Source organism: Mya arenaria, chromosome 6, assembly GCF_026914265.1.
Source record: "Mya arenaria isolate MELC-2E11 chromosome 6, ASM2691426v1".
Classification (NCBI taxonomy): Eukaryota; Metazoa; Mollusca; class Bivalvia; order Myida; family Myidae; genus Mya; species Mya arenaria.
Window position 1 is genome coordinate 68,069,856 of NC_069127.1, and position 24,152 is coordinate 68,094,007.

Below are 24,152 nucleotides of genomic sequence, written 5' to 3' on the forward strand. Positions count from 1 at the left end.
AACAGTCGGTCATTTAACTTCCGATATCAGTTTTAAAAAGAAACAAAATTTGCCATATCTTTATCTGTTAGGCATTTTGGTGAATAATTTAAATAAATAGTATTATTTCGAACGATAACAAAATAATATGGGGCCGTCAGGCATCAAAACCAAGAAATAAACACTAAACTATCGAAGTCCTACATGAATGTAAGACTATCTTATCATTTCAGGAAATAATATTCTGGAATCCATCTTAAATTACAGAAATTGTTTAAATCATAAAGGAAACTGACATGAGTTTCAGTGACAAACTGGAAAAGAAGCAAATTTCTGCTCTTTTCCATCTTCAGCATCTCAGCCAAAGAATAAGCAAACTATAGATCCCCCTTTTTATTGATTGGAATAACATGCACCACATTGAAATGTTTTTATCAAAACTTCAAACCATTAAAGTGTCAACAAAATTTCATTTGTCAGGTAAGACAGGTCATGGAATATTGCAAAAAGCTGAAAATATCAAAATTGTCTACAATGGAGATGGAGACAATGGAGAAAAAAATAACACTTTCAAAGGTTATGAAATAAATAAATGAAGTTATGTCATGCCAAAAACTTTTAAAAAAAACAACATCCAAAGCCGGTACTTTGCTCAACTAACCTTAAACTTAAAGGCAAAAATTGTTGTTAAAATAAGATAAACCGGACATGTAAGTTATTAAAAAAATTAACTACTGACACATTCAGAAAATGAACTCGAAATGGCAAAAAACTTCTGAACATCATATCAAAATAGACAAATTCACTTACAATGCCTATATGCACACATGCTTTAAGTTGTTATGAAAAAGAAATCTGAGAAACATGCAATAATTTGGTAAGTATGTAAGAAATAGCCACTCATAATTTGCCCGAAAAAGGGGAAATTCACATTTTTTTACAATATCCTTTACAAAACATCAAAAATGATCATTAGATTTAAGCAGAAAATTAAATACTGATACACCGTTAAATGATATGTACATCAGTGACTGATGGTTTTTAATAAAACATTATATATAAGCAGAAATGGCGAAAGTTATTGGAATAAGAAACCCTTTACAACAAACGATCGTGAACATCTGTTATTTTTTAACATTAATACATTTTTTTAATTTTTTTAAGGCGCATTCATGATTCCGGAGATATCTTCGACATAAAGTTCCCATTAAAAAGTATGGCAGAACCCGTTAAAACGTAATGTCTAGGAGGCACTTTGCGACGTTAGAGACCGATGAAAAAATAACATCCAAAGGAGCTCCGTTTACAAAAGGAAATGAGCTGCTTAACGAAAAAAAACGATCCCACGAGCGTGGATGCTGAGATATCTTCCACGATAACTACCCTCATTTAGCGCCAGTATAGCGGATAGAAACATGTACGCGAATAGAACCGGTGCGGCAATAACGTCAGAGATGCCACGACGGTCGCGTTACGTAGGGAATTGAGAACCCCAAGGAAAATGACCGGTCCCAACCTCGGCGCATTCATAGTTCCGGAGATATTTTCAAAATTAACCTCCCTTTAGTAGGTATTGTAAACCCGTTTAAAAGTAACGTAAAGGGCAATTTGTGACGTTTAAAACTGCTAAACATAAAGCGTCCCATGCTCCCCGACGGTTGCGTTAGGTAGGGTGTAAAGACCCCCCAAAAAACAACACCTATCCCAAAATCCGCATGCGCGTGGATGCTTCGATAATGTTGACATTAAATACCCGATTGTAAAGTATTTTGGCACAAGCGTATAAAAAGAATTTGTACGCGAATAGAACCGGTGAGGCAATAACGTCAGTGAAACCCCGTCGGTCATGTGACGTAGGGAGTCGAGAGATCTATTGAATAAGACCGGTCCCAACTTCAGCGATTTCGGAGTTCCGGAGGTATCTTTGACATTGACGTCAGAAACAGGTTAACAAATAACGTCCCAGTTGTCACGGTACCCGCGTTTCGTAGGATGTGAAGACCCCTAAAGAACGACATCCGCATTTGGGATTCCTCGACTTAACTTATTCTATTTTAAGCTATGTTGGCGCCATTTTAGCGTATATGAGAAACATGTACGCGAATGGAAACGTTGCGGCAATTACGTCAGAGATGCATCGACGGTCTCAGAGATGCCTCACAAACAGAAAACACTGAAGAATAGCGCAAAACTACACAAACAACACAATGCATATATACTATATATAAAAAACTATGTATGTTCATCTAAGTATTAAATTAATACTTTCAATGTATATTTAAAGTAGATCAAATTCATAATGTCAGACAAAAATACGAAAACTTAGACACAAAATGACTTCCATATTCGACAACGATTAAATTGATTACTTTGCAAAAAGAGTTAACACATCATATAATATCTTATGCTACAACTTTGGTCAAAAGATGTCTTGGAATCAGGGTCTTGAACTACTTTTTGTCTTTTGGCAGGAATGTCGTCAACATTTTATTGCATTTTTCCGTTCAAATTAAAAACTTGTATTATACTAAGTTACAAGCATCTTTAAGATTTGATCCTAAAAATGCTAAACAGAGGGAAAGGAATTAACAGAAAGTGCACGTCTATGAAAAAAATTATATATAATGCTTTGTTCCTTGTTGTTCAATTTGCATCAACTGAAAACATCTACTCAAACGAATGTTGTTTTCATATTGTCACTTCAATGTCGCACCTTTGCACAAACCGTAGGACAGAATGCATGTTAACATTGGCCACAGCTATTGTAAAATGAATATATTTATGCGAAAAACTACAGAAACAAGCTCAGTAGCAAAAAGTTTAAACATAAACCCGGTTTAATGGCACTGGGTAAACGCCAAAGACATACAACATATAAACCAAAATATCACAAACAAGAAACATGGAAGAACAGCACAAAACTCCACAAACAGCACAGTGCATACATACTATATATAAAAAACTAGGGATGTTTATCAAGAATTGTTAGGTACCGCCTTGGAACGGTCGGTAAAATGTAAATTACTGGGGGTTAAAACCAGTTTTAGTGCACAAACCTCACTCTTATCCCAACAATCCTAAATAAAGAAAAAACGCAAAAGGTAAATCTTATCAAAGTATGCATTAATTTGAGGAAACTTAACAATAAAACAAATAATAATAAACTAATAGGTAAACCATAAGTACTTCTATGATTATAGATCCCAACTCTATCTGCAGGCGGAGGAATACAATTCAGAGCACCTAATACAAAAACTTTTCAAACTTTTAAACTGTGTGATCATAGAGTTTCATAATAAAAAGCATCATTGTACCAAAACTGGGAACAAATAAAGAACATTTAAAGAAAGCATTATAAAAACCCAGCGTGTTCATATATATTTGTGTTGTTTCATAAATTGTGTTGTGTTTTAGGTAAAATATTTCTGACAGGCATACTTTAGTAAGTACTTGTAAAATATGTTTAACCAATCCATCGAGTTTAAATGCGATTTTGTTGAATATATTCTAATGTTCTTGCTATCATTTACCCGACTTTAAATATAGACTGTTATAGCCTGTATCTAGGGGGATCATGTTCGGCAATAGTATATCTTAAAGTATTGCAGCATTGCGTACATATCGCGGGCAGAATGCAAGACCTTATAACGCATACTTGTTGTATAAAATTATTGCAAACGCAATTTCAATTTCGACTGTATTACTAGTACATGTATACCTATTTTGTGACGGGGATACTTTGCATACAAGTATTTGTTCAGCACTCAAATGCAACCAGATGGCGGATTTGCCATGATTGTTTCGCCTCAAGCGACATGAGAACTGTCATAACGATAAGTTCAAGGCCTATTTTGGACATGTTGGTCGAGAGATCGCGTCCATGGGCACATATTTTTCTGACATCCCTTTGTCACAGATGTACACTCGGTTCAACTGGGCTATATAAAAAACACCGGGTGGACGAGAATTAGTTATTCAACTTGTAGCTGAAAAAGTTCGTATTTATTCATTTAACTATTTTAGTTTATTTGTATGTATATAGAAGTGTTGTTTTGTTCTTTGGCTTCGTGCCATTATTTAACAATACTATGTCATATGCTGGCTATTAGATTGGAATTAACTGCATAAGAGGTTTATCATAGTTGTATTTTGGTAAGAAATACATTGAACTGTTATTAAATATGAACATATAAATCAGATTATTTATTTTTGTATGCGGTCTCTTTCAGACAAAATGAACTCCGTAATCTCAATTGTTCTACTTGTGGTAGCGGTGTCGGCAGGTCAGTGTGCGGCTTTATTTAATATTAAATGAACACAATGTTATAATGAAATAAGACATAAAATATCATGTCTTGCTAAATAAAATTCTACTTTTACTTTTAAAAAATCTCTCCGATTTCTGACGTCCACTCTCAAAATTCGAAGAGTTAACTAGTAGTTCATTTTCCTGAAATGACCAGAAAAACTGCAATGTGAAAGTTACACGCATTTGAACTCTTTAATCATAAATTTTCGCATAAAGTATTCAAGCGCTTGTATCACATAAATAATTTTGATATCAGTTCGATATCTTACTTACTTGAAAATCAATGAAAACAAACCGAAAACCGATATAAATACAACTCTGTATGTATTTTAAATGTTTATTAAATCTAACATGGTCGCTGTCAGAATGAGCCTTACCACCTAGGATTCAGTTATTGCCGAATCTAGATTTTGTTACAATTTGTTTCGTATTCTTTTGAAAACTGTGTAGCTGTTGACGCAGAAAGCCCAGGTTGTGTGTGCAATTATAACTGGGATCCAGTCTGCGGAGCAGATGGCAAAACCTATGGAAATAAGTGTGCCCTAGATTGCGCGTAAGTACATATAATAATAATAGTTATTATATAATATGATCTTTTGAAAGTGTGCGTGTATGAAAAGCATAACTAGGAGGATTTAACTTAAATATAATATTTCAACTAACTAAGCGTAGAGAAAAGATTTCCCTTTGAAATGATACACAACTTTGTTTTATTTTTTCTGTTTTAAAAGTATGCTCTTTTCAAATCTGCTCCATTGCAAAGACTGCTGAATAATCAATTTAACTACTACTTTTGTTGGCACGATGATACTCTAGGGCGTGGTCTTATTATGACGTTGGGTTAACTAGAATAATACTCACTATTACCACTGCGTCAAATGGCGCCGGCGGTTATACGTACAGCTAGACGTTTGTCATAGGTCAATCTCATTTAAATGACATCTCAAACACACGATTCATTACGTACACAGCATATTTGAAATGAATATCACTGTAGAAGTTTTATGAGCTAGGTCAGAGCTAGACTCTGTGTTTCGTTTCTGTCCATATGTTATCGTCATAAACATAACATTGTGTTTTGATTAATGTTTTTACACTTTTGCATTATTTTTTATTTCAGTAAGGTTGCCCTGCTTTCAACAGGAGAATGCCCGTGCAAATGCCCCAAAAATCTAGCACCAGTGTGCGGAAATGATGGTGTCACCTATGATAACGCATGCCTTATGAAGTGCAAGTATGTCGTCATTTCTTGTTTAATTCCCCATTCTTTTATTTCGTCGTTCATCCATTTTTATTGAAACTTGATAAGAGTTCAATTGTCATTTACGAATTTCAATGAATTCTCCAGTATTTATCCTCATTGGTGGATGACTTGGTCAGAAATGATAATGTAAACAACTTTGTGTTTTATTTGCAAGTGTATCTTATTGTAAGGAAGAGCACCCGACCCTGATCGATTCGATCTCCTATGGTTATAATAACCGGCATCGTTAACAAACTATTGCGGCAGGGTCATGCAATACATTTATTTACACCACGTACAATGCCGCTGTCTCTGTAAGATACCAGTACATCGTTTCATAAACACAGTGGTACGGTTGTTTGAGTAATTATGTTAAATATATTTCAGGGGAGCGAGCTTCGCAAGTACAGGGCCCTGTTAGATATGACGTACTGGCATTTCCTGTCATGCATTGTCATGAATAAAATACTGCATAGTTGTTATTGTTTTGTTTCAACCCATACCATTATGACACGTATAGAGCCCTCGTCACACTTAATCATAAAATCTACAAATAAGATTACGGCACACGTTTCAAGTATTTTAGTTAAGATTTAGGTCATAACTGTAATAACCTTAAATTTGTATAAAAGTCACAAATGTCAAAACATTGATTTCTGTTTAATTTTCACAACATTCTTGTCACTTTAAATACTTGCGTTAGTTCAAATACCTCAAATATGTATCAAAATAATAAATTTATAGCACTAGAATTCAATTATTATTTTTAATTCGAGTAAGATCTTAATTAGCACCCCCAACCCCGTGCGTAACCGCTTAGGCACCCAATATCATTGCCGAACATAAATTGTGTATATCAAAATGCTAATTTTACTTTACGACCGACTGCATACACATCTAATAACTTTTGTATACCCCCTCTTCCACAAACCCGCCAAAAATGAAATGAAAATACTCAAAACACAAAAACAACGATTACAAAACACCTTGTACGACTTTAATATGGTGCGGATATTTTGACAACACATATTTTGTCTGATATACAGGACCGTGTATTATTTTTACAAAATTATACGCTTAAAAGCACAACCGCAGGACAATGTGCTATTTAAGCCTTTCTATCGCATTCAATAAAGCATTTTCATTGATTATATTACGCGCAACTAAGCCGTGTTGCAACTCAATCGTTGAACATAACATCACTTTTGAGTTTGATTTCAGTATTCTGAACCTGACATCGTTGTCGTAAAAGCGCCGAGTTGTTTATGGTGTCGATGTTGTTTGGCAATATACAGATATCAATGTTCATCTGTATCAATCCTGTCAAAGTTTCATACATTTGTCGGTGTGTTACTTCAAGTTCGACAGTTTCTAAGGCAATAACAACATTTATAATGCTGAAACTGATCTTAAACTTTCAAATAAACATTGATGGATAATTCAACTGACGACCATATATCTTTAAAATAATATACTTAAGACACTAGCTTTCAAATTTAGCTTACGAGATAGCATATGCATTGATACATTCCGAAGTTTTTCATTGCAAAGGCATATAAATGACTTCTCTTATTGCAATTATTGACCAATTTATCAAAAGATCATATTAGGAATGATTCTTAAATCTACACTCTCACAGATTTACCGTTTTGACAACTTTTTTTTGTCATATTTTTTTGCCACCTTTTGGGCTTATATCTGCAAACAAGTATATTACTGCTGACAAAATAAAGAAAAATGGATAAAACATCAGTTGTTAAAGTTTTTGCTACTGACCTTGTTTATGTAGATTTTTGCATAAATATAAATTTATATATATATTTGCGATCTGATATTTGTCAGCAGCCTTATATCAATGGTTTCCTAGCATTTGTGCATACATTGGCCGGTTCTAAGACAAATAAATAAACAAGTTGTCAAAATGATGAATTTGTGAGAGTGCAGCTTAAAAATTAAATATTGTGTTCACAACTGCAAAGCCTCCACACTTGAGAGGCCACAACATGCTAGTCGAAAAAGAACGGTTATTTCCCTTTTGTTTTTTAGCATTGATTTTTATTTTTCGTACGTTCATGAACGCTCGCCCGCGATTTTGAAAATCTATAAAGCGTGCATGATCTTGAAAGCAGTAAAGAGAACTCAACATGTAGAACAAAATGTCATGGGTAAAAGCACTTGTCACACTTTGCATATGGGTGAGGTGTTATAATATGTCATACACGTTTTAACAGTCCTCCCATTCTATAAGTGATTCTATTACATAATTCTTATGACGAGGACATGCAATTCCACATTGTTTATCTAACGTGTCACAATTTTAAAACTGGATACATTAGTGTCATTTTATCAGTTGTTAACGTAAATGTGCTGTGCTATGTTTATCAATCTACGCCGTTGCTTTCTTTGCAAACTACGCGAAAAATGATCACGGAAGTTCGACCGGTTCAAGCAAAATGAACCAAAATGTTATTGTTCAGAAAATCAAGTACGAATATAAGTATAGATAAATGCAGACTTATAATTCTTAAAATTATTAACTCAATTAATATTTAACTTGGTAACAGTTTGAGTGGTTAAAAACTCCAATAAAGTTCACACAGTAACAACATAATTTTCATTCCAGATTTACATTCATATAAAAATGTTGACCTAAAACTCCTTTTGTTTGATTCAATATTATTATGTTATCTTTGTTTGGTCCTTGTTTTAATACAGTGATGCTATTTATTTTAAAACTCTATGATCAGACAGTTTCAAACCATTTGTTTTTCTAAGGCAGACTGTGTGTGATGCTCATAGTTTCAAACAATGACTACCTCGTATCTTTGAAAAGTTTTTGCATAAGGTTCTCTTAATTGTATTCCTCCGACTGCAGATAGAGTTGGGACTTCTAATCATTGAAATACTTTTGTTTAAATATTAGTTTATTCTTATTTGTTTTATTATTAAGTTTCCTTTCACCTTTTACGTTTTTTCGTTATTCAGGATTGTAGGGATAAATGTGAGGTTTGTGCACGTAAACTGGTTTAAACCCCCAGTAAATTTACATTTTACTGACCGTTCTTAGGCGGTACCTTATTCTTGATAAACATACCTAGTTTTTTATATAGTTGATATGCACTGTGCTGTTTTGGAGTTTTGTGCTATTGTTCCATGTTTCTTGTTTGTGATTTTGTTTGTTTTTCTGTTCTTTGTCTTTAGCGTTTACCCTGTACCACCAAACGGAGTTTAACTTTTGGCTACTGAGCTTGTTTCGGTATATATTTTTATATAAGTATTGGGAAAAAAGATTCTACTCCAAATAATAGTCTTATTTCAACAGGTACTTCAGACTAAAATATTTTCTTATAAGATATTTCAGCTATTATGATAGATTGAAGGCCACTTTTGTTAAACCCTTCATGTTGCAAATTGGGGCGAAAACGTATATTTAATTACACAGAAAACTGGTGTTTTAAAGAATCAACTCCGAGAATACTGCAATGCAACTATGCTTGATAGTTTGGTAAACCACTCTATCGAAAAGGGCTTTAAGATTCATAATAATACTTTTGTTTGCTAACGTTTTTAATTGTTGTTCAGTTTCATAGCATGGCTTTAATTGGATCGTATAGAAGTAATTTATCATACAGTGTCGCTTAAAATGTAAACTTCTTATAACCAATTTGGTCAACATTCCCTTTCTGCTCCAAAATATAGTATTTTTTCGCTTTACGCAAAATCGAATATTTTTCTTGTTGATAAAACATGAAGTCAAGAATCCTATTTAATTGTTCGAACAACGTTTTATTTGCCAAGTCTTTTATTCACATCAAAAACATTACAGAACTACTAGTAAGTTATATCTAGCATGATCCAGAACTGGCGAGGGTTGCTCCACTGAAATAATTATAACACAATTAAACTACATTATCGCAATCGTTTAGATCTTTTACAGTCTTAACAAATTTAAACTCCAAAAACTAATATCTACATTGCTATTGTAAATATTTAAGGAAATTCAAAGAATCTAGCTTTATAATGTAGCGAGTGTTATGGACCGAGCTGCTTTGTTCGCTCCAGTACAATGACTTTAGAAAAACTGTTGAACATTAAATAATTTTACAATCTAGTTTAGAACGACATGAATATTCGTACCTTTGTTAATTGTTATGCAGATTAGTAAGCAAACATAACATATCAAGAAAAACGGGTCAACTACATACTTGCACTCCATGAGGCATTCGTTGTTATAGGTAATACCGTCATTTCCACAGACTGGATTCAGATCTTTGGTACATGCGCAAGGGCATTGTCCTTGGGAACCGAAGGCAACGTTGCTTAAAAAAATTTGCAGAAGTGTTAATACCTCTTTAATAACAATCATAGATTAATAACTGACGGTTAATCATAGAAAAACACTGCAAAACTTTAGACAGCCTAGCTCTGACAAACATCTAGCAGTACGCAAATTATCAGATTGTATGATTTCGAGCAACTTGTTTTTCTGTTGATCACATAATGGAAAATAAATATATTCATTGTATTTGGATGCAAAAGGTTTAAATTAACTTGGGAGATTGGAAATTGACGCGAATTTGTAAAAAGGCTTTTAATAAAATGGATTGGTGTTTGTACAAAATAATTTATGAACGTTAATTACATATTTCAATGATAGACAAAATAAATGATATTAAGATCGTTCGAATTACCCATGTTTGCTCGCATAGTGAAGATTTTTACTGGGATGACCATGAGAATATTAAAGGAAAAAAATTAAATAATTTATTTTATTTGATTAGTGACACATAAATTATTTTATTGTGTACTACAAATTGTCAATACGATTTTATAGCTCATGTCATTTTCTTTTAATTCTGGTTGATGGCGTTAGCATAAACGCCCTGCAAAGAACCGTGTCCTTAACTGGCAATCATACGCATGCGCAGAGGGCTAAGCAATTTACGACAAATATACGACTGTAATAAGGCAGGTGGACCTACAAAATATGCTCTATGAAAGTAAATGTTTGTATACACCGTCACATCTGCTTTACATTCAATGGAGCTACAGTAAATACAGTAAATCCTCGATTTTCATTGACCAACAAATATCAGCGAACACTAAGCCCAGTTGAAAGATTATCTTTGTGTCGAATACTTCTGAAATTGCTTTCTACATAACATACAGCGTGACTGCAAGGTAATGCATAATAAAACTAGAAACACTTATTCATATTTAGTACTTACGCGCATCCCAGTTCACACATATTTCCATAGGTGTTCCCGTCCTCTCCACAAACTGGATCCCATTGGGCAATGCATCCACAAGTTGGGGTTTTAGCGTTCGCAGCTACACAATATTCAAAAGTTCATGGAATAAATTGAGGAACTGGCACTTGTGAAAACGCACATATAGGATATCGCAAAGACTCGTAGCAATACAAATAATTCAAATAAATATAGAACTGTCTTTATATATGTTTTCTGTTAAAAAATGAATGAAATATCTATCTAATAAAAACATGCTTTATGCGATAAAATGTATAAATGTTTTAAGTGAAATTACCGTATAGAATTTCAAGATTAAATTCGTGTAACTCAAACGACAAGGCAGTTTTTACGGGTATTTTAAGGTGAATGACATACCTTACCCCGCGATTTTCGCGTGTCGGATAGTTTTCATATGATAAGCATTAAGCATAAGACGCTATTTGGCGCCAGGGTACAAATATAGTCAAGAAATAATTGTGGATACTAAATATGAAGTTAAACAGCTCAATCTAACCTGCCAACACAGCTACCACAAGTAGACAGGAGATTACGGACCTCATTTTGTCTGAAACGGTCCGCATTCGGCGTTATTAATTTATTTGAAGATTTTTCACACCATGACTAGACTATAATACAACTATTATACAATATATTAAATTATAGTTCTATAGAAACTACAGGAGCCTAGTAGCCAACATACGAGTATAAAGTGGTGTTGAATACTTCCACACTTGTACAAACTATTCATGTAAATAACATAGTTTAATAGTAAATAAATAAGAACAAACCTTAACAGCTACAGCTGGAATGACTTATACCCGTGTACATTGTGTTGGTTATATAGTCCAGTGGAACCGAGTGTACATATGTGACTAACCGATGTCAGCAAAATATGCCCATGAACGCGGTTTGACAAATTACATTTCAAAACGAATCCCTGAAATCCTAAGCTTTTTATGTTGTTCTTGTCGCTCGAAGGAAATAATCATGATGGTATATCCGACAGCTGGCAGAAATCGATTGCTGAACAAATACTTTTTATTGCAAAAAAACATACTACCTATCCCAAATATAGATTAACAAATGTTTCAGGCAGCTTATTTACTAGTGGCATAGCCTTTTTTCACAAGGATGGACATGCGAGGCGCCATGTGGACGACCGCCATTCCCCGATGATAGCAAAGTTCTCATTCCATGATTGCATCACCAATACAGATGAAACATGGGTAGATTACATTGAGCCGGAAAACAAACGCATGTTAATATTGATGGGGCGGCATGACAGGCCGCAACCAAAAAAGGGCAATGTTATTAAATCCATGGGAAAATGCATTGCATCATATTTATGTACTGACGCAGGCTGCTGCTTGTTCCAATGGCCGAGGCATGGCCGACGGTTAATGCTGAATGTTATTCTAGAAAATTATTCCAATGTGAAACATGTTTTATAATATTACAAATATATAAACTTCAGTGCAATATGAATTAAAATTATAATTAAGCAGAATGGGTTGAGAACAAATAGCGACTACAGGCGAATAACAAAATAAAGAATTATCTATCTATGATAAGTCCTTGAGGAGTAAAACACCGTAATACACGTTATAGAAATTGTAAAGTGAACTGATTACATCTTAGACGTCGCGTGGAAACGCCACGTCAGTTGTGGAATAGGTTTCAATGTTGTACAATGGAGAGTCACGTGATCGAAATGGACCAGCCAACATTATTATTTTAAAATAAAACTATAAAATATGTTTCATAAAATAACTGTTATACACAAACACTCATATAAACTGATTAAAGAAAATGGAAACACCAAGATGCAATAAAAATCGTATGACTTATACCGTTCTTACAAACTTTTGGAGACATTTAATGGGTATTTTTTGACTTGTCTCCAACCTCGTAGGCTACGGGTTTAAAAGCTTGGTTTACGAACCTTATGACCCGTTTCATTAACTAGTTATGGATGTTTTGCTTAATAATAGTTGGGAAAACTTAATATATCAATGACAATTATAAAATATAACAGTATGAATGTAGAAACTGTACGTACCCCAACTATGCACTAGCAGTTCATACATCTTGAAGTTCTTAAATAATTGTAGAAATATATCTTTTTATATAATTAATTGATTTTCGTTTAAATTTGATTTAGATTCGTCTGTTATACGGGCCCTTTTGTACTTCTAACATTAATTTCTCTGAATTTCTTTTCTCTTATATGCTCCTGGGATGGTATTCATAAAATATCGTCAAGTTATATCCTAACTTAAACCAACTTTTTCAACATGACCATGAACATAGGAAATCGACTTGAGTTAAGAAATGACTTAAGATATTATATGAATACCTGTTCACTTGTTATTATTATACCTCTTCTAAACTGGATGAGAATAGAATTTCCCTTAATCGTCCAAATATTTTGCAACACATGACTCATAGATTAAATATTAAACGTTAAGTTTACAATTGTTAACAGCACATGGGACTTATGCCCCAAAGGGTAGCATATAGTTATCTGATTGTCAGTCCGTCCACACGTCCGTCCCCAAGGTTTCCGATCAATATCTAAAGAACACTAAGGCCCAGGCTTCTTTTACTTTGTAGGCAGATAAGTCATGGCCAGCAGATAATGATTTTTGTATTTGAGGTCAGTTGGTCAGAAGTCAATGCCGTGGTGACATGGCTTCTGATCAATTTATGAAGGACCCTTAGAGTCAGGGATGTTAAACTTTCTAGATAGGTATGTAGGTAGGTCATGACCATGAAATAAACTCTATAGATTTTGATGTTAGGGTGTAAAATGTCAAGGTCGGGATGACCTTTAGTTCAAAATCGGTTTACATTCAATATCTGAATAACAGTTTGGCTCAGGGACATCAAACTCAGTAATATGATTGGTCATGACCATCAGATGAACAATATTAATTTTGAGGTCAGTGAATCTAACCTTAAGATGGTCAAACATTTAAGAGTTTTAAGATAAATTTTAAGTGTTATCTATTTGCAACTTTATTACATTGATTCTATAACGTTACCAACATTTTCATATTAAACTAGATAATTCAGCAAGTCATACACACAGGCGTGCAATTACCACGAATCTATTCCTGGTCATATAACTGCATATATCTACAAACTCTTTTAACTCTTAACTTGCCAGACGGTGCAGACGGGTTTCGACCAACAGGTTTTTTTTGTAATAATTTCATTGTCAGAAGAAGTTGGAAATATAAATCTATCGGTCATGAAAAGATCAAAGCTAGCATTATCCTTTACCTGGTTCTTTTAATAAAATGCTGAAATTTCTGATATAATCTTGTGAGTTTTTTTGTAAGACAGTGTTGAAACCATGTCATTTAATTTGATCAATTAAACTACTTTTGCTTACGTTGTGTACGTTGAAAGATATAAACAAATTATAGGTACTTAAATTAAATCCTCACACTGGAAAATTGTGACTTTCGGCAAACAGATAAAAAATCATTAAAAAAACAGTGAAAGTAAAAATAAAATAAAAACATTATTTATTTGGAAATAGGAAATGTTTACAAACAAGTATGAACAATATAAGTATGTTTTTTAAAACAAATACTCGCCTCATATATGACAGAAGCGGCCTTGTGGAAAGACTACCTGTCAAATCTGTATAATATTCAAAATAAGCTTCATCTGTATAAAAGCATTCTTTAGAAAACAATGCGGCGGCTACACTTCGTATTGTGTTTGTAAACATAAATAACATATTATTAACGGAATCTTTGCAAGAGCAATCTGCACCGTTAACTATATTGTTAAAAACTGGTAAATTAGCAAAATTCCCGGAGCGGAACTGCTCCCGAAAAGAGATATTCCACTGATATTTTATTTCTGAGTTGTTTGTAGTTTCAGGTACAATACTATTACTTAGTAATGAAGTATGTAACGGAGCATGATCACTCCATTCATTGAATGATTCTATCTTAAAGTCTTTGATCTGTGAAAAATTACGCCCACTCGATAACAAATAGTCAATCACAGAACAGTCGTTATGTGACAAAAATATGTGTTGATATTACCAATACGACCGTTAACAATGCGAAAAGTTGACACTTTACAAATATCAAATAGTTTTATCCCATGATTATTATATGATTTGTCGACTGAGGCCCTGTCAGGGGTGCATTTAAATCCGTAATTGTGACTATCAGTGTAACAGTTATAATTATCGTGAACAACTATCATATAAAAACATAACGTTTTCTAACAAATCAAATAAATCAACATTAACAGATTTGTATAGGGGCGAGTCCTCGCCCCAAATATAGGTTCTATATAAATAAATATATTCGAGGATGTTAGAACAAGGTATGATCAAGTTTAAGCCAAATAGTTGTATCGAAATGATTTCTAATTATTTCAATTCAATCGCTGAAGTTCTCTTTATAATATAAAACTATTCAACCATTATTTCGCTTTGCGTTCTTATGATGAAATTGACGATAGAAATTATATGACTCATAAAGGAAACAAAAATCATATTTATCTTTATTTGCAAAGTCTATATTCTCTTCTTTGTCCCTTTTTTATCCATGCATATTCCATGAAAGAAGACAGAGTTCACCTCCGTCGTGTCCCTAGCTCCTCAACGGCTTGCCCTCTACGTACAGGGTGTCTTACACTATCCATGAACGTTTGGTGATAATTCGATTACCCGATAGGTATTGTGTGTAAACATACCAAGTTTTTTTTTTCTAAAAGAACACTTTACAATCGACTGAAATATGAAAAAAGCAAACGCGCAACTGTCGAGACATGTTTCGGCCCTCATCCAGCGTATAAGCAATAATAGCGATAATACAGCGTTTTGGTCGTAACTAACTGCAAAGGCCCTGAAAACAGTTAATATCGGCCTGGTTACCATTTAATGGGCTTTCGCCGATGGTAACGACCTCAAAAAAGGTGTATTCATCCTATAATAACATTGCATGTTAAATAGGAGGTGTACATAAAAAATTATATTGTTTCTAACCCCAAATTGAGATTATCTAGATACTTAATTTTAGATATCATATTTTGACAATACCATGCGGTAGAACTACTATCACCTTTTCATGGTGAATGAATTGACACTTTACACAAAACGAGTGTATACATATGTTCTTTTAATCATTTATGAAAATACTTGTCAAGTATGGTAAAATGTTACCTTTCAGACATAAGTCAATTTCACGCATAAATTGGTTTCATAATTTGGGAGTAAATGACACGTATCGTATGGGTTTATACAGCACGATTGTCGTTGGGCAGGTTTTTACTCAAAAAGAACAAATGCAGATAAAACCGTAAAACTATACGCCTGTTTACATAGTCAGCAGGTACAATGGACAATGAAAAACATGTCGTCTGCATTTTTATACGTGGTTATTTCGAGTGTGTTTTCATGTTCTTTTTGTATCAGAAATTCTAGTCTTGTTAAGTGCTATCAACATACGTATAACAATCCATCAAAAATGAGTTCGAATGTATTTTCTAACTAATCATGTTATGCTAATAGCATGGAAACGTTATTAAAGTCCGATATTTATGTAAATTAGTTTGCCTTAAACACATAATTATAAACAAAGTAGGTTGTCCTAATTGAAATGTATCCATACCGTTGGGTTAGTCCATAGTTTCAAATAACACAACATGATACCATAAAAGAAAATGTTTTGAAGTCTACTTAACGAGTCCGTACTTTCTTCATTTGAAACACGGACACATGGATGTCCATAACATAAATTGTAAAGAAAGAAAATATGATGATCCAGTTTTGTTAAAATAAGCATTAAAGCAGGAATAGTGTTGGATGCCGTCCATACTCACAAAAGCATCGCATGAAGATGACCAATGCTCTGCATTACAAGAATTATAACAATAATAAGATTGCGAGGGCTTAGTGCAAGACTGTTGAAAGCGCATTCGGTTTTCATATTGATATAGTAATAGTCTTGCACTATGCCTGCGGTCTGTGCATATGTTCATTGTTACAAAATATGATTTTATGTTTGGAAAAAAATGTGCGAATTTTTTTTCTTCCCTTAATACCATTCTATAACCTCCTAGAAAACAACAAAATCAATACTTTTCAATGGTATTATTTCGAATGTCTCAGTGAAGCGATTTGGGAAACCGATTAACACATACATCATACACTTGCAAAATGAGCAAAGTATGTCTAGTCAACAACGTGCTTGCATAAGATGGAGCTTACAGACGTTGTCGCCTGGCCGATGAAAAACTGAGATAAAACCCTCTTTACGGGGAAAACTCAGAAACCTCTACCCGTTAGTCATCCAAATTTACAGGATTTTTCTCGTACCGCTTGATGTCGGGCCTCATCATCCGTAAGTTCCTTAACAATTATGTATGAAAAAAACATCATTTATATGATTCATGTATACGTACTATATTAAGTTATACAAGTGTCAGTTACAACGCTATGTTTACAAGTGAGAACAAAAAAATCATTCATATGATGAAATTGCATAATAACAGGAAACCTATACTTAAACATTTGCTTGTAAAATTTAACAATCCATTGTACGATGTGAACGTATCGCCTTCCCAGCGCTGAATGACTTAACATTAGTCCATTACAAACAAGGGATAATAAAATAATTTTCTTCTAATTCGTTTCACTTAAAGGCAGAAAAACATATTTTTAGAACGCGTCTCGAGTTATGTCTAAAGTTTCTTAAGTGGTAGCAAAAGCACGATTGAGTTTCGGACTTTATTGATAGTATTCATACTTTTCGGCGGTTATGATATAAAAAAAAAAGTTTCGTTAAGAACCCAATTTCTGCCAGCTGGTAATTTTTCATAATTATTTCCCCGCGCGACAAAAACACATTTAAAACCGTCGGATTTCAGGGAATGGTTTTGACATGTCATTTGACAAAACGAGTCCATTGGCACATTGTTTCCAGGCACCTCTTGGTCACAGATGTACACTCGGTTCAACTGGATTATATTACCAGCACAAGGCGGGCGGGAATTATTCATTCAGGCTGTGGCTGGAAAGGTTCGTAAAAATATCAACTATTTTATTATATTAACATTTACATGGATGTTATTTATATTTGTGCAACTAATCAACATGAAGGCTACTGGGCTGGTTCATGTAATTTTTATAGTATAGTTCTATATTATTTAGTATAATAGTTGTATTATAGTTAAGACAAGAAAAATCATTCAAATGTTATGAAATATAGTCACATAATATAGAGTATTCATGTTGTTTGCAGTTTCTTTCAGACAAAATGAACTCCTTAATCTCCTGTCTACTTGTGGTAGCTGTGCTGGCAGGTCAGTGAGCTGTTTTACTTTATAATTATGTTGTAGAGGAAGTAATTTCTTGACTATATCAGTACTTTGATGCCAAATAGTGTTATGCTAAATATAATGCTTAACAATTGAAAAATTGTCCGACTTTTTTGTCTCAAATTATTGACGTCAAGACGTGAAAATAGCGAAGTATAGTAGGTCATCTGCCTTTAAATACCCCGAAAAACTGCATTGTCGATTGAGTTACACGAATTTAATCTTGTAAATCTATACTGTAATTTCACTAAAAGCATTTACACATTTTTTATAAAATAAAGAATGTTTACATCAGTTAGACATTTCATTAATACTAAAACGGAAAATAAAACTATAAACAGTTATATATTCATGAGTATTATTTAAACTGCTGCATGCCTTAACGATAACCTATTTGTGCGTTGTCACATGTGCCAGCTCTTCAATTTCTTCCATAAACTTGAAAACTGTGTAGCTGTGAAAGCTAGTCCGACATGCGTATGCACTGATGAATGGGACCCAGTTTGCGGTGAGGATGGAAATACCTATGGAAACATGTGTGAACTGGATTGCTCTTAAGTATTAAGTGTTTCTAGTATTTTGTGGAGTTTTGCGCTGAACATTGTTCCATGTTTCTGGTTTGTGATTATTTTTTGTGTTTTATGTCGTTGACGCTCACCCTGTGCCATTAAACGGGGTTTATGTTTAAACTTTCGGCGAGTGAGTTTGTTTCTATAGTTTTTTTATATAAATATTTATATAGATTCAACTTATGAAAGTACGCTATAGTTAATGGAGAAAGCATTATTTGAAGGATTCTTCACAACTATAATCTTACAACAGAGCTTGGAGTTTGCACATATTTGTGACAAAAATACAATCGAGGATTTACTCCATTTACTGTAGCTCCATATCATGTACAGCAGATTGGACACTTTATACAAATATCTATTTTCGTAAATTTGTGTGGGTTTACGTGACTTGTTACAGTCGTATATTGTTCGTAGATTGCGCTGACCTCTTCGCATGCGTTTGAATGCCAGTTAAGTCTACAAGCCGTTTATGCTAACGCCATTAACCAGAATTTAATTAGCTATCAAATTGTATTGAAAACGCTTTAGTACAAAATTTAATAATTTATGTGCCAATATTCAAATAAAAACTATTTACGTTTTTCCTTTAATATTCTCTTTATGATATACAACCAATCAAGCAAATTCAGTACCAAAAGGTATTCAGTTGATTATTATGAATAAAACAATCATCATGGTCATCCAAGTAAAAATCTGCAAGCAAACATAGATAATTCGAACAATCTAAACTTATTTTGTTTATTATTGAAAAGTACAATTTACGTTCATGTCGTCTTTGTACTAACAGAAATCCAATTTGTTTATAACCTTTTCACAAAGTCGCGTCAATTTATAATCGCCCAACACTCAGTTAATGAAATAATTGCCAGTGCGGTTTAACCTTTTGCCTTTAAATTCCATGTTACTACATAAAGGGTGGAGCGTTCGGTTCAATAGGGGCGAACACCAAATAAGTTAGGGTTCATTTTGGCGATCCACATAAAATGGTGCGAGCTTTTTCGGCCTGCAGCCTCGCTGTTCTGTTGCTCACCAAAATGAACTTTACTATACGAAGGGAATGGATTTTCTCTAAAATGATACACAAATTAATATATTTTCTGTAATCGTTTTACACATTTTAATAATCGTCAAATTAAGCCTTCTTGTTTAAAGAAAAATATTTAAAAATGATTTTAAACTTACTTCTCTTGTTGGCATGATATTACATGAGGTTGTTTTATTCATATAGATGAGTAAACACGAGCAATACCCACTTGTCCTTGGTGACATCCAAATCATGATAACGTGTTATTTTTTATTTTCCACTACGTGATAAACAGACAAACATGTTTCTCTGAATCGTACATTCTGATGATTTTGCGTACAGCTAGATGTTTGTCAGACCTAAGCTGTCTATGGGTTTGCCATGTCCTTCTATATTACAATTGTTATTTAAGGTATTGACACTTCTGCAATTTTGTTTAAGCGGCGTTCCCTTTGGTTCCCAAATGTCAGTGGGTGATAAACAGTAGTGATGGGCCGATGATCGCCGATAATCGATTATATCGGCAGACATTTGTAACTCAGCGGTCGGCGACCTCATCGTTCCATAATCGAATAATCGAAAAAATAAAGTTAGCTTGAAACTAGTAAATGTCCAACTTTATATAGAGCAGTAACTTAAAGCTAAGGGAAGTAACCGCTACTTTAAGTTTTAACAGTACTTTTATTTAGTTTTTCTTTGTGTTCAAATCGCTTAATGATGGCAGATGGTCAGGGGGACATCGATCTCAAAATATTTGATTACCCTGGTAATCGGTCGTCCAGATGCTGGAAAAGTGCAAATTATTCCAGCGAAATGGTTAGGGTCATTCAAGCCCAGATTTTTATGAAACTAGGCTTGATCGACCCCAGATGTGCTCACATATTGAAATGACCGTCAAGATCAGTCGATGTAAAAACAAGAAATATTTGAAGAATTGAAATGTGTGTTGCCGTCCTGGTCTGAAAATGTGCGAAAAAGTTTTGCTATTTTAATTTTCAATTACTCGTTAATTTTAATAGCTCATGCCATCCAAAACCAACTTGTTCTGTCACATTTGTTTCAATTTAATTTTCAAAACCGGTTCAAGCCATTGACAAATTTGTCCAAATGACAAAACATATGAATCATACAGGATAAGACATGGTTGATAATTGCCACAGTGAAAAATAATTACCCCCGGGCAATTATTCTTCGCACTGGGGCAATTGTCAGCCAAAAGCCATGGTCAACCATGTTTTATTTTATAAATAGCATAATAATGTAATAATATAATAATATTAATTTATTAGTCAACTTAAGTAAACCTCACCACTAAATGTTCCCTTACTTCATAAACCTTGGACTATTTATTTTTATAATTATTTTTAGAATTATTCAATATGCCAGAAATAATACCTTTATTCGACTGAAGCATTTGAAATGAAATATACATGAAAACTTAGGTCCTTATTGATATTTACATCAGTTATTGATGTTTTTGCGATACTGTCCGATTACAGCCGATTAATCGGATAATCGATCGATCAGCGTCTCCGATTAATCGATTATGAAAATCCAAGCCGATTGCCCATCACTAATAAAGAGACACTCAAATATCAAAATGTAACCAAACAAAAGGATTATTAATCTTAATTTTAAAGCCATTGAATCTAGAGTATCATCTGGTTTACCGAACTATCAAGCATAGCTTCATTGCAGAATTATCGAAGTTGATTCTATACAAACCCATAGTTTCTGTGTACTTTAGTACAAAGCAACAACAGGAAGTAGAGCCATTTTCGCCTCATTTTCTCAGCATGAATAGCAAAATCTGAGAGCCCTTCAGCCTCTTATAAAAACTGAAGTACTATTTAAGAAACTATTCAAATCTAAAGTACATGCTGAAATAAAAATATTGTTTGGAATAAAACTAACATTTGCCAAATGTATATATTTTCGAACATATGGAGCTTAAGGTGAAATTTTGTAAGATAAGGATCCAACAAGAGTTTAAAACGCACGGGCTGTCACAGTTTTATGCGCAACAAACTCTACTAGGAATAACAAGCTTGCGTCATTGACTTTTCTTGTTTTCGTTTTCCGCCACCATGTTGCATTATGATTGAAAACGTAATATATAAGTTGTGTTTCTAAATTGGCTGCACTAGACTATTCAAACTAAATTTTAATGTAATGTGGCATAAAAATGGTAATACCGACTAAAGTATAACTCTCTCTCTCTCTCTCTGCTCAAAAGCCCTTGCTTAGTACGATGATTTTAGCGAATATATATCAAATAAACAAAAGTAAGACGAGATGTATGAATTATAAGACTTAGACAATCACAACTTACCATTAAGACACTTTATCAATACGGGCTCCTGGATTAAAGTCCACTGTGTAGTCAGCCGGAAATCGACGAAGGAAGCCATGCAGCTCGTTTACTTCCTATTTAATGAAAAACTTCAGCATCACACCTAGTAAAGGCAATAAAAAAGCCGCTCATCGACATTGTGGAAGACGGTGTTGTGTCTCAGAAGGGACACTGGTGGGCACGACAGCTACATGAATATAACCAAAATATCATAGTGGGGTTTGGGGTGATGAGAGGGGAATGGCGTTCATTAATTCCTGCAAAATGACTACAGCAATGGGCAGAAACGGCAGTTCATCCAATAGTAACCTATGCGATAAATTGCAAAAGCCATCGCTATCATTAATATTTCACTGCTGGACATTTGTTTAGCTGATACTAAGAGTGAACAATACATTTTACTTTGCAGTGAACTACCCGTTCTTAATGAAAACGATCACTGGCCCTTACATTGTCATATCAGACTTAGAATTTTACAAAATAAAATCAAAGGAGGTACACCAAACCCCACTGTCAACTTATAAAACCAAATAAATCTTGGTTCGGAGATAGGGGAGCAAGTAGAAAGGTACGCCTCTTGATTACGCACCTCTGGTGTTAAATCCTGAAACCGCCCCTGATGTGTGCATGATGCATTTGTAATAATACAATCGTACTCTGTTCTATTGTTACCGAGTGTTATCAAACGCTTTAATTTAATTTTGAAATTTTGGGTGGGTACTTTCTATATGTCGTGGTATTCGAAAAATGCGGGCGCCACGCCATGTCGGTGACCCGTAAATAATTAGTAAACATTTTTTGAAATCATATTGTGAATTACCATAATTTTCATTTTACGATCAGAACGTACGTCTGTCCGCATTAGCCGCCATCTTGGAGAGGAAGGAAGCCGTCGTTTCACAAGTGGACGCCCTTTGACAGGAAGTAGTCCACTTTAGAAAGCAGTAGACAACAAATCGGGATGTCAGTACCTACCGACGATGGTTTTTAAAAAGTGCAAATAATCGTATCAACCCGTATTACAGTTTCGAGTATTAAATGTCTAGATATAAACTTAGTGTGTCCTTGAGAAAACTTTTCAATCTTGAATATTTTTATTAAAATTATAGTAATTCACAATATGATTTCTAAAATTTGCCCACATGGTTGTAATTGTCACTCATAATTATCATCTCAAATGCCCATATCAACTAATATCGGTCATGCGTTAACAGTGAAAAACGGTTTTTCACACCTTATCAAATTGCCTTTCAACTGTCATTGCAATTTTTACAACTTTCGAAAATTTTAACACCTAGCAATTGTTTGTTTATTTTGGAACACGCGTTCGGGAAAACGTGTGAAATTATGTCCTCGAGGGAGCCATAAGGTTTTGTGCACGATTTGTGTACTTGGGACCGTGGATATTGCTCGACTGCTCGACATAATTAGGTTTCGATGCAGCGTGTGTATATTTCATATGAAAATAGAAGGAAAAAAAATCCGGACCAAGCTCCGACCTCGAGGGAACGCCGGTTCTCGAACGACCGCTTGTTTGAGGGAACGCAGTTTCAATGTATATGGACGGTATCTGCAATTTCATTTGTTGCAAATGTAGGTTGTATTCTACGCATGGAGTGTGTATTAGATGAGTGGCAGTAGGCGGAACTTTAAACACCCGTGTTCAGTTTGTTTAATAATTAAGCCTAGTACTTAATGGTTGCCTATCTAATTTCAGTGGCTGAAATGTAGGTTGTATTCATAAAAATATAAATATCATTATTTTAAGATTACTTCTACTGATACACCGACATACATCCGTTGTTTTCGATCGAAATTGGCCTAGTGTACATTTCAAGGGTAGTAACGTCAGGTGAATCCAGGTTTTCTGGTTTATTGTTTTGGGTGAAAAACAACGTCAACGTTAACAAGCAACTTCTCTACCTCCAGTGCACAATGTCGTTTCTCAAAAATATCGTTGAAATATATAGAAAACAATGTTTAAACTCACCGAATCGATGAATCGATAAACCAGGAAACCTTGATGCACTGCCCTTGTATTTGGTTTCCCAGATTCAGTGGTATCCCAAA

At 34.1% G+C, this 24,152-nt stretch overlaps 2 protein-coding genes across 2 annotated transcripts; one reads left to right on the plus strand and one right to left on the minus strand.

The window, feature by feature from the left end:
* Positions 1-1,394: 1,394 nt before the first annotated feature.
* Positions 1,395-5,998, plus strand: LOC128237991 (serine protease inhibitor dipetalogastin-like). The gene is made up of 4 exons (XM_052953566.1): positions 1,395-1,454; positions 4,696-4,841; positions 5,409-5,522; positions 5,919-5,998. Exons 1-4 carry the CDS (start codon positions 1,395-1,397, stop codon positions 5,950-5,952), a joined length of 354 nt encoding a protein of 117 aa, XP_052809526.1. The 3' UTR covers positions 5,953-5,998.
* Positions 5,999-9,315: 3,317 nt separating this feature from the next.
* Positions 9,316-24,113, minus strand: LOC128236516 (serine protease inhibitor dipetalogastin-like). Its single transcript, XM_052951415.1, has 6 exons — positions 24,073-24,113; positions 22,062-22,156; positions 11,298-11,348; positions 10,760-10,862; positions 9,737-9,850; positions 9,316-9,410 (listed from the first exon to the last, which is right to left on the minus strand). The coding sequence occupies exons 2-6, from the start codon at positions 22,138-22,140 to the stop codon at positions 9,377-9,379; spliced, it is 381 nt and encodes a 126-aa protein (XP_052807375.1). The 5' UTR covers positions 22,141-22,156; positions 24,073-24,113; the 3' UTR covers positions 9,316-9,376.
* Between the last annotated feature and the right edge of the window lie 39 nt (positions 24,114-24,152).

What these genes read in the sequence shown, in the direction of transcription:
- LOC128237991 (XM_052953566.1), top strand. Translation starts at nt 1,395, where the DNA reads ATGTACGCGAATAGAACCGGTGCGGCAATAACGTCAGAGATGCCACGA. An exon ending in TGCCACGACGGTCGCGTTAC is followed by an intron (nt 1,455 to 4,695) that starts GTAGGGAATTGA and finishes TGCCGAATCTAG; the next exon opens with ATTTTGTTACAATTTGTTTC. An exon ending in AAGTGTGCCCTAGATTGCGC is followed by an intron (nt 4,842 to 5,408) that starts GTAAGTACATAT and finishes TTTTTATTTCAG; the next exon opens with TAAGGTTGCCCTGCTTTCAA.
- LOC128236516 (XM_052951415.1), bottom strand. Translation starts at nt 22,140, where the DNA reads ATGGCTTCCTTCGTCGATTTCCGGCTGACTACACAGTGGACTTTAATC. An exon ending in ATGTGTGAACTGGGATGCGC is followed by an intron (nt 9,851 to 10,759) that starts GTAAGTACTAAA and finishes AATTTTTTTAAG; the next exon opens with CAACGTTGCCTTCGGTTCCC. An exon ending in GAATGCCTCATGGAGTGCAA is followed by an intron (nt 9,411 to 9,736) that starts GTATGTAGTTGA and finishes TAATTATTTCAG; the next exon opens with TGGAGCAACCCTCGCCAGTT.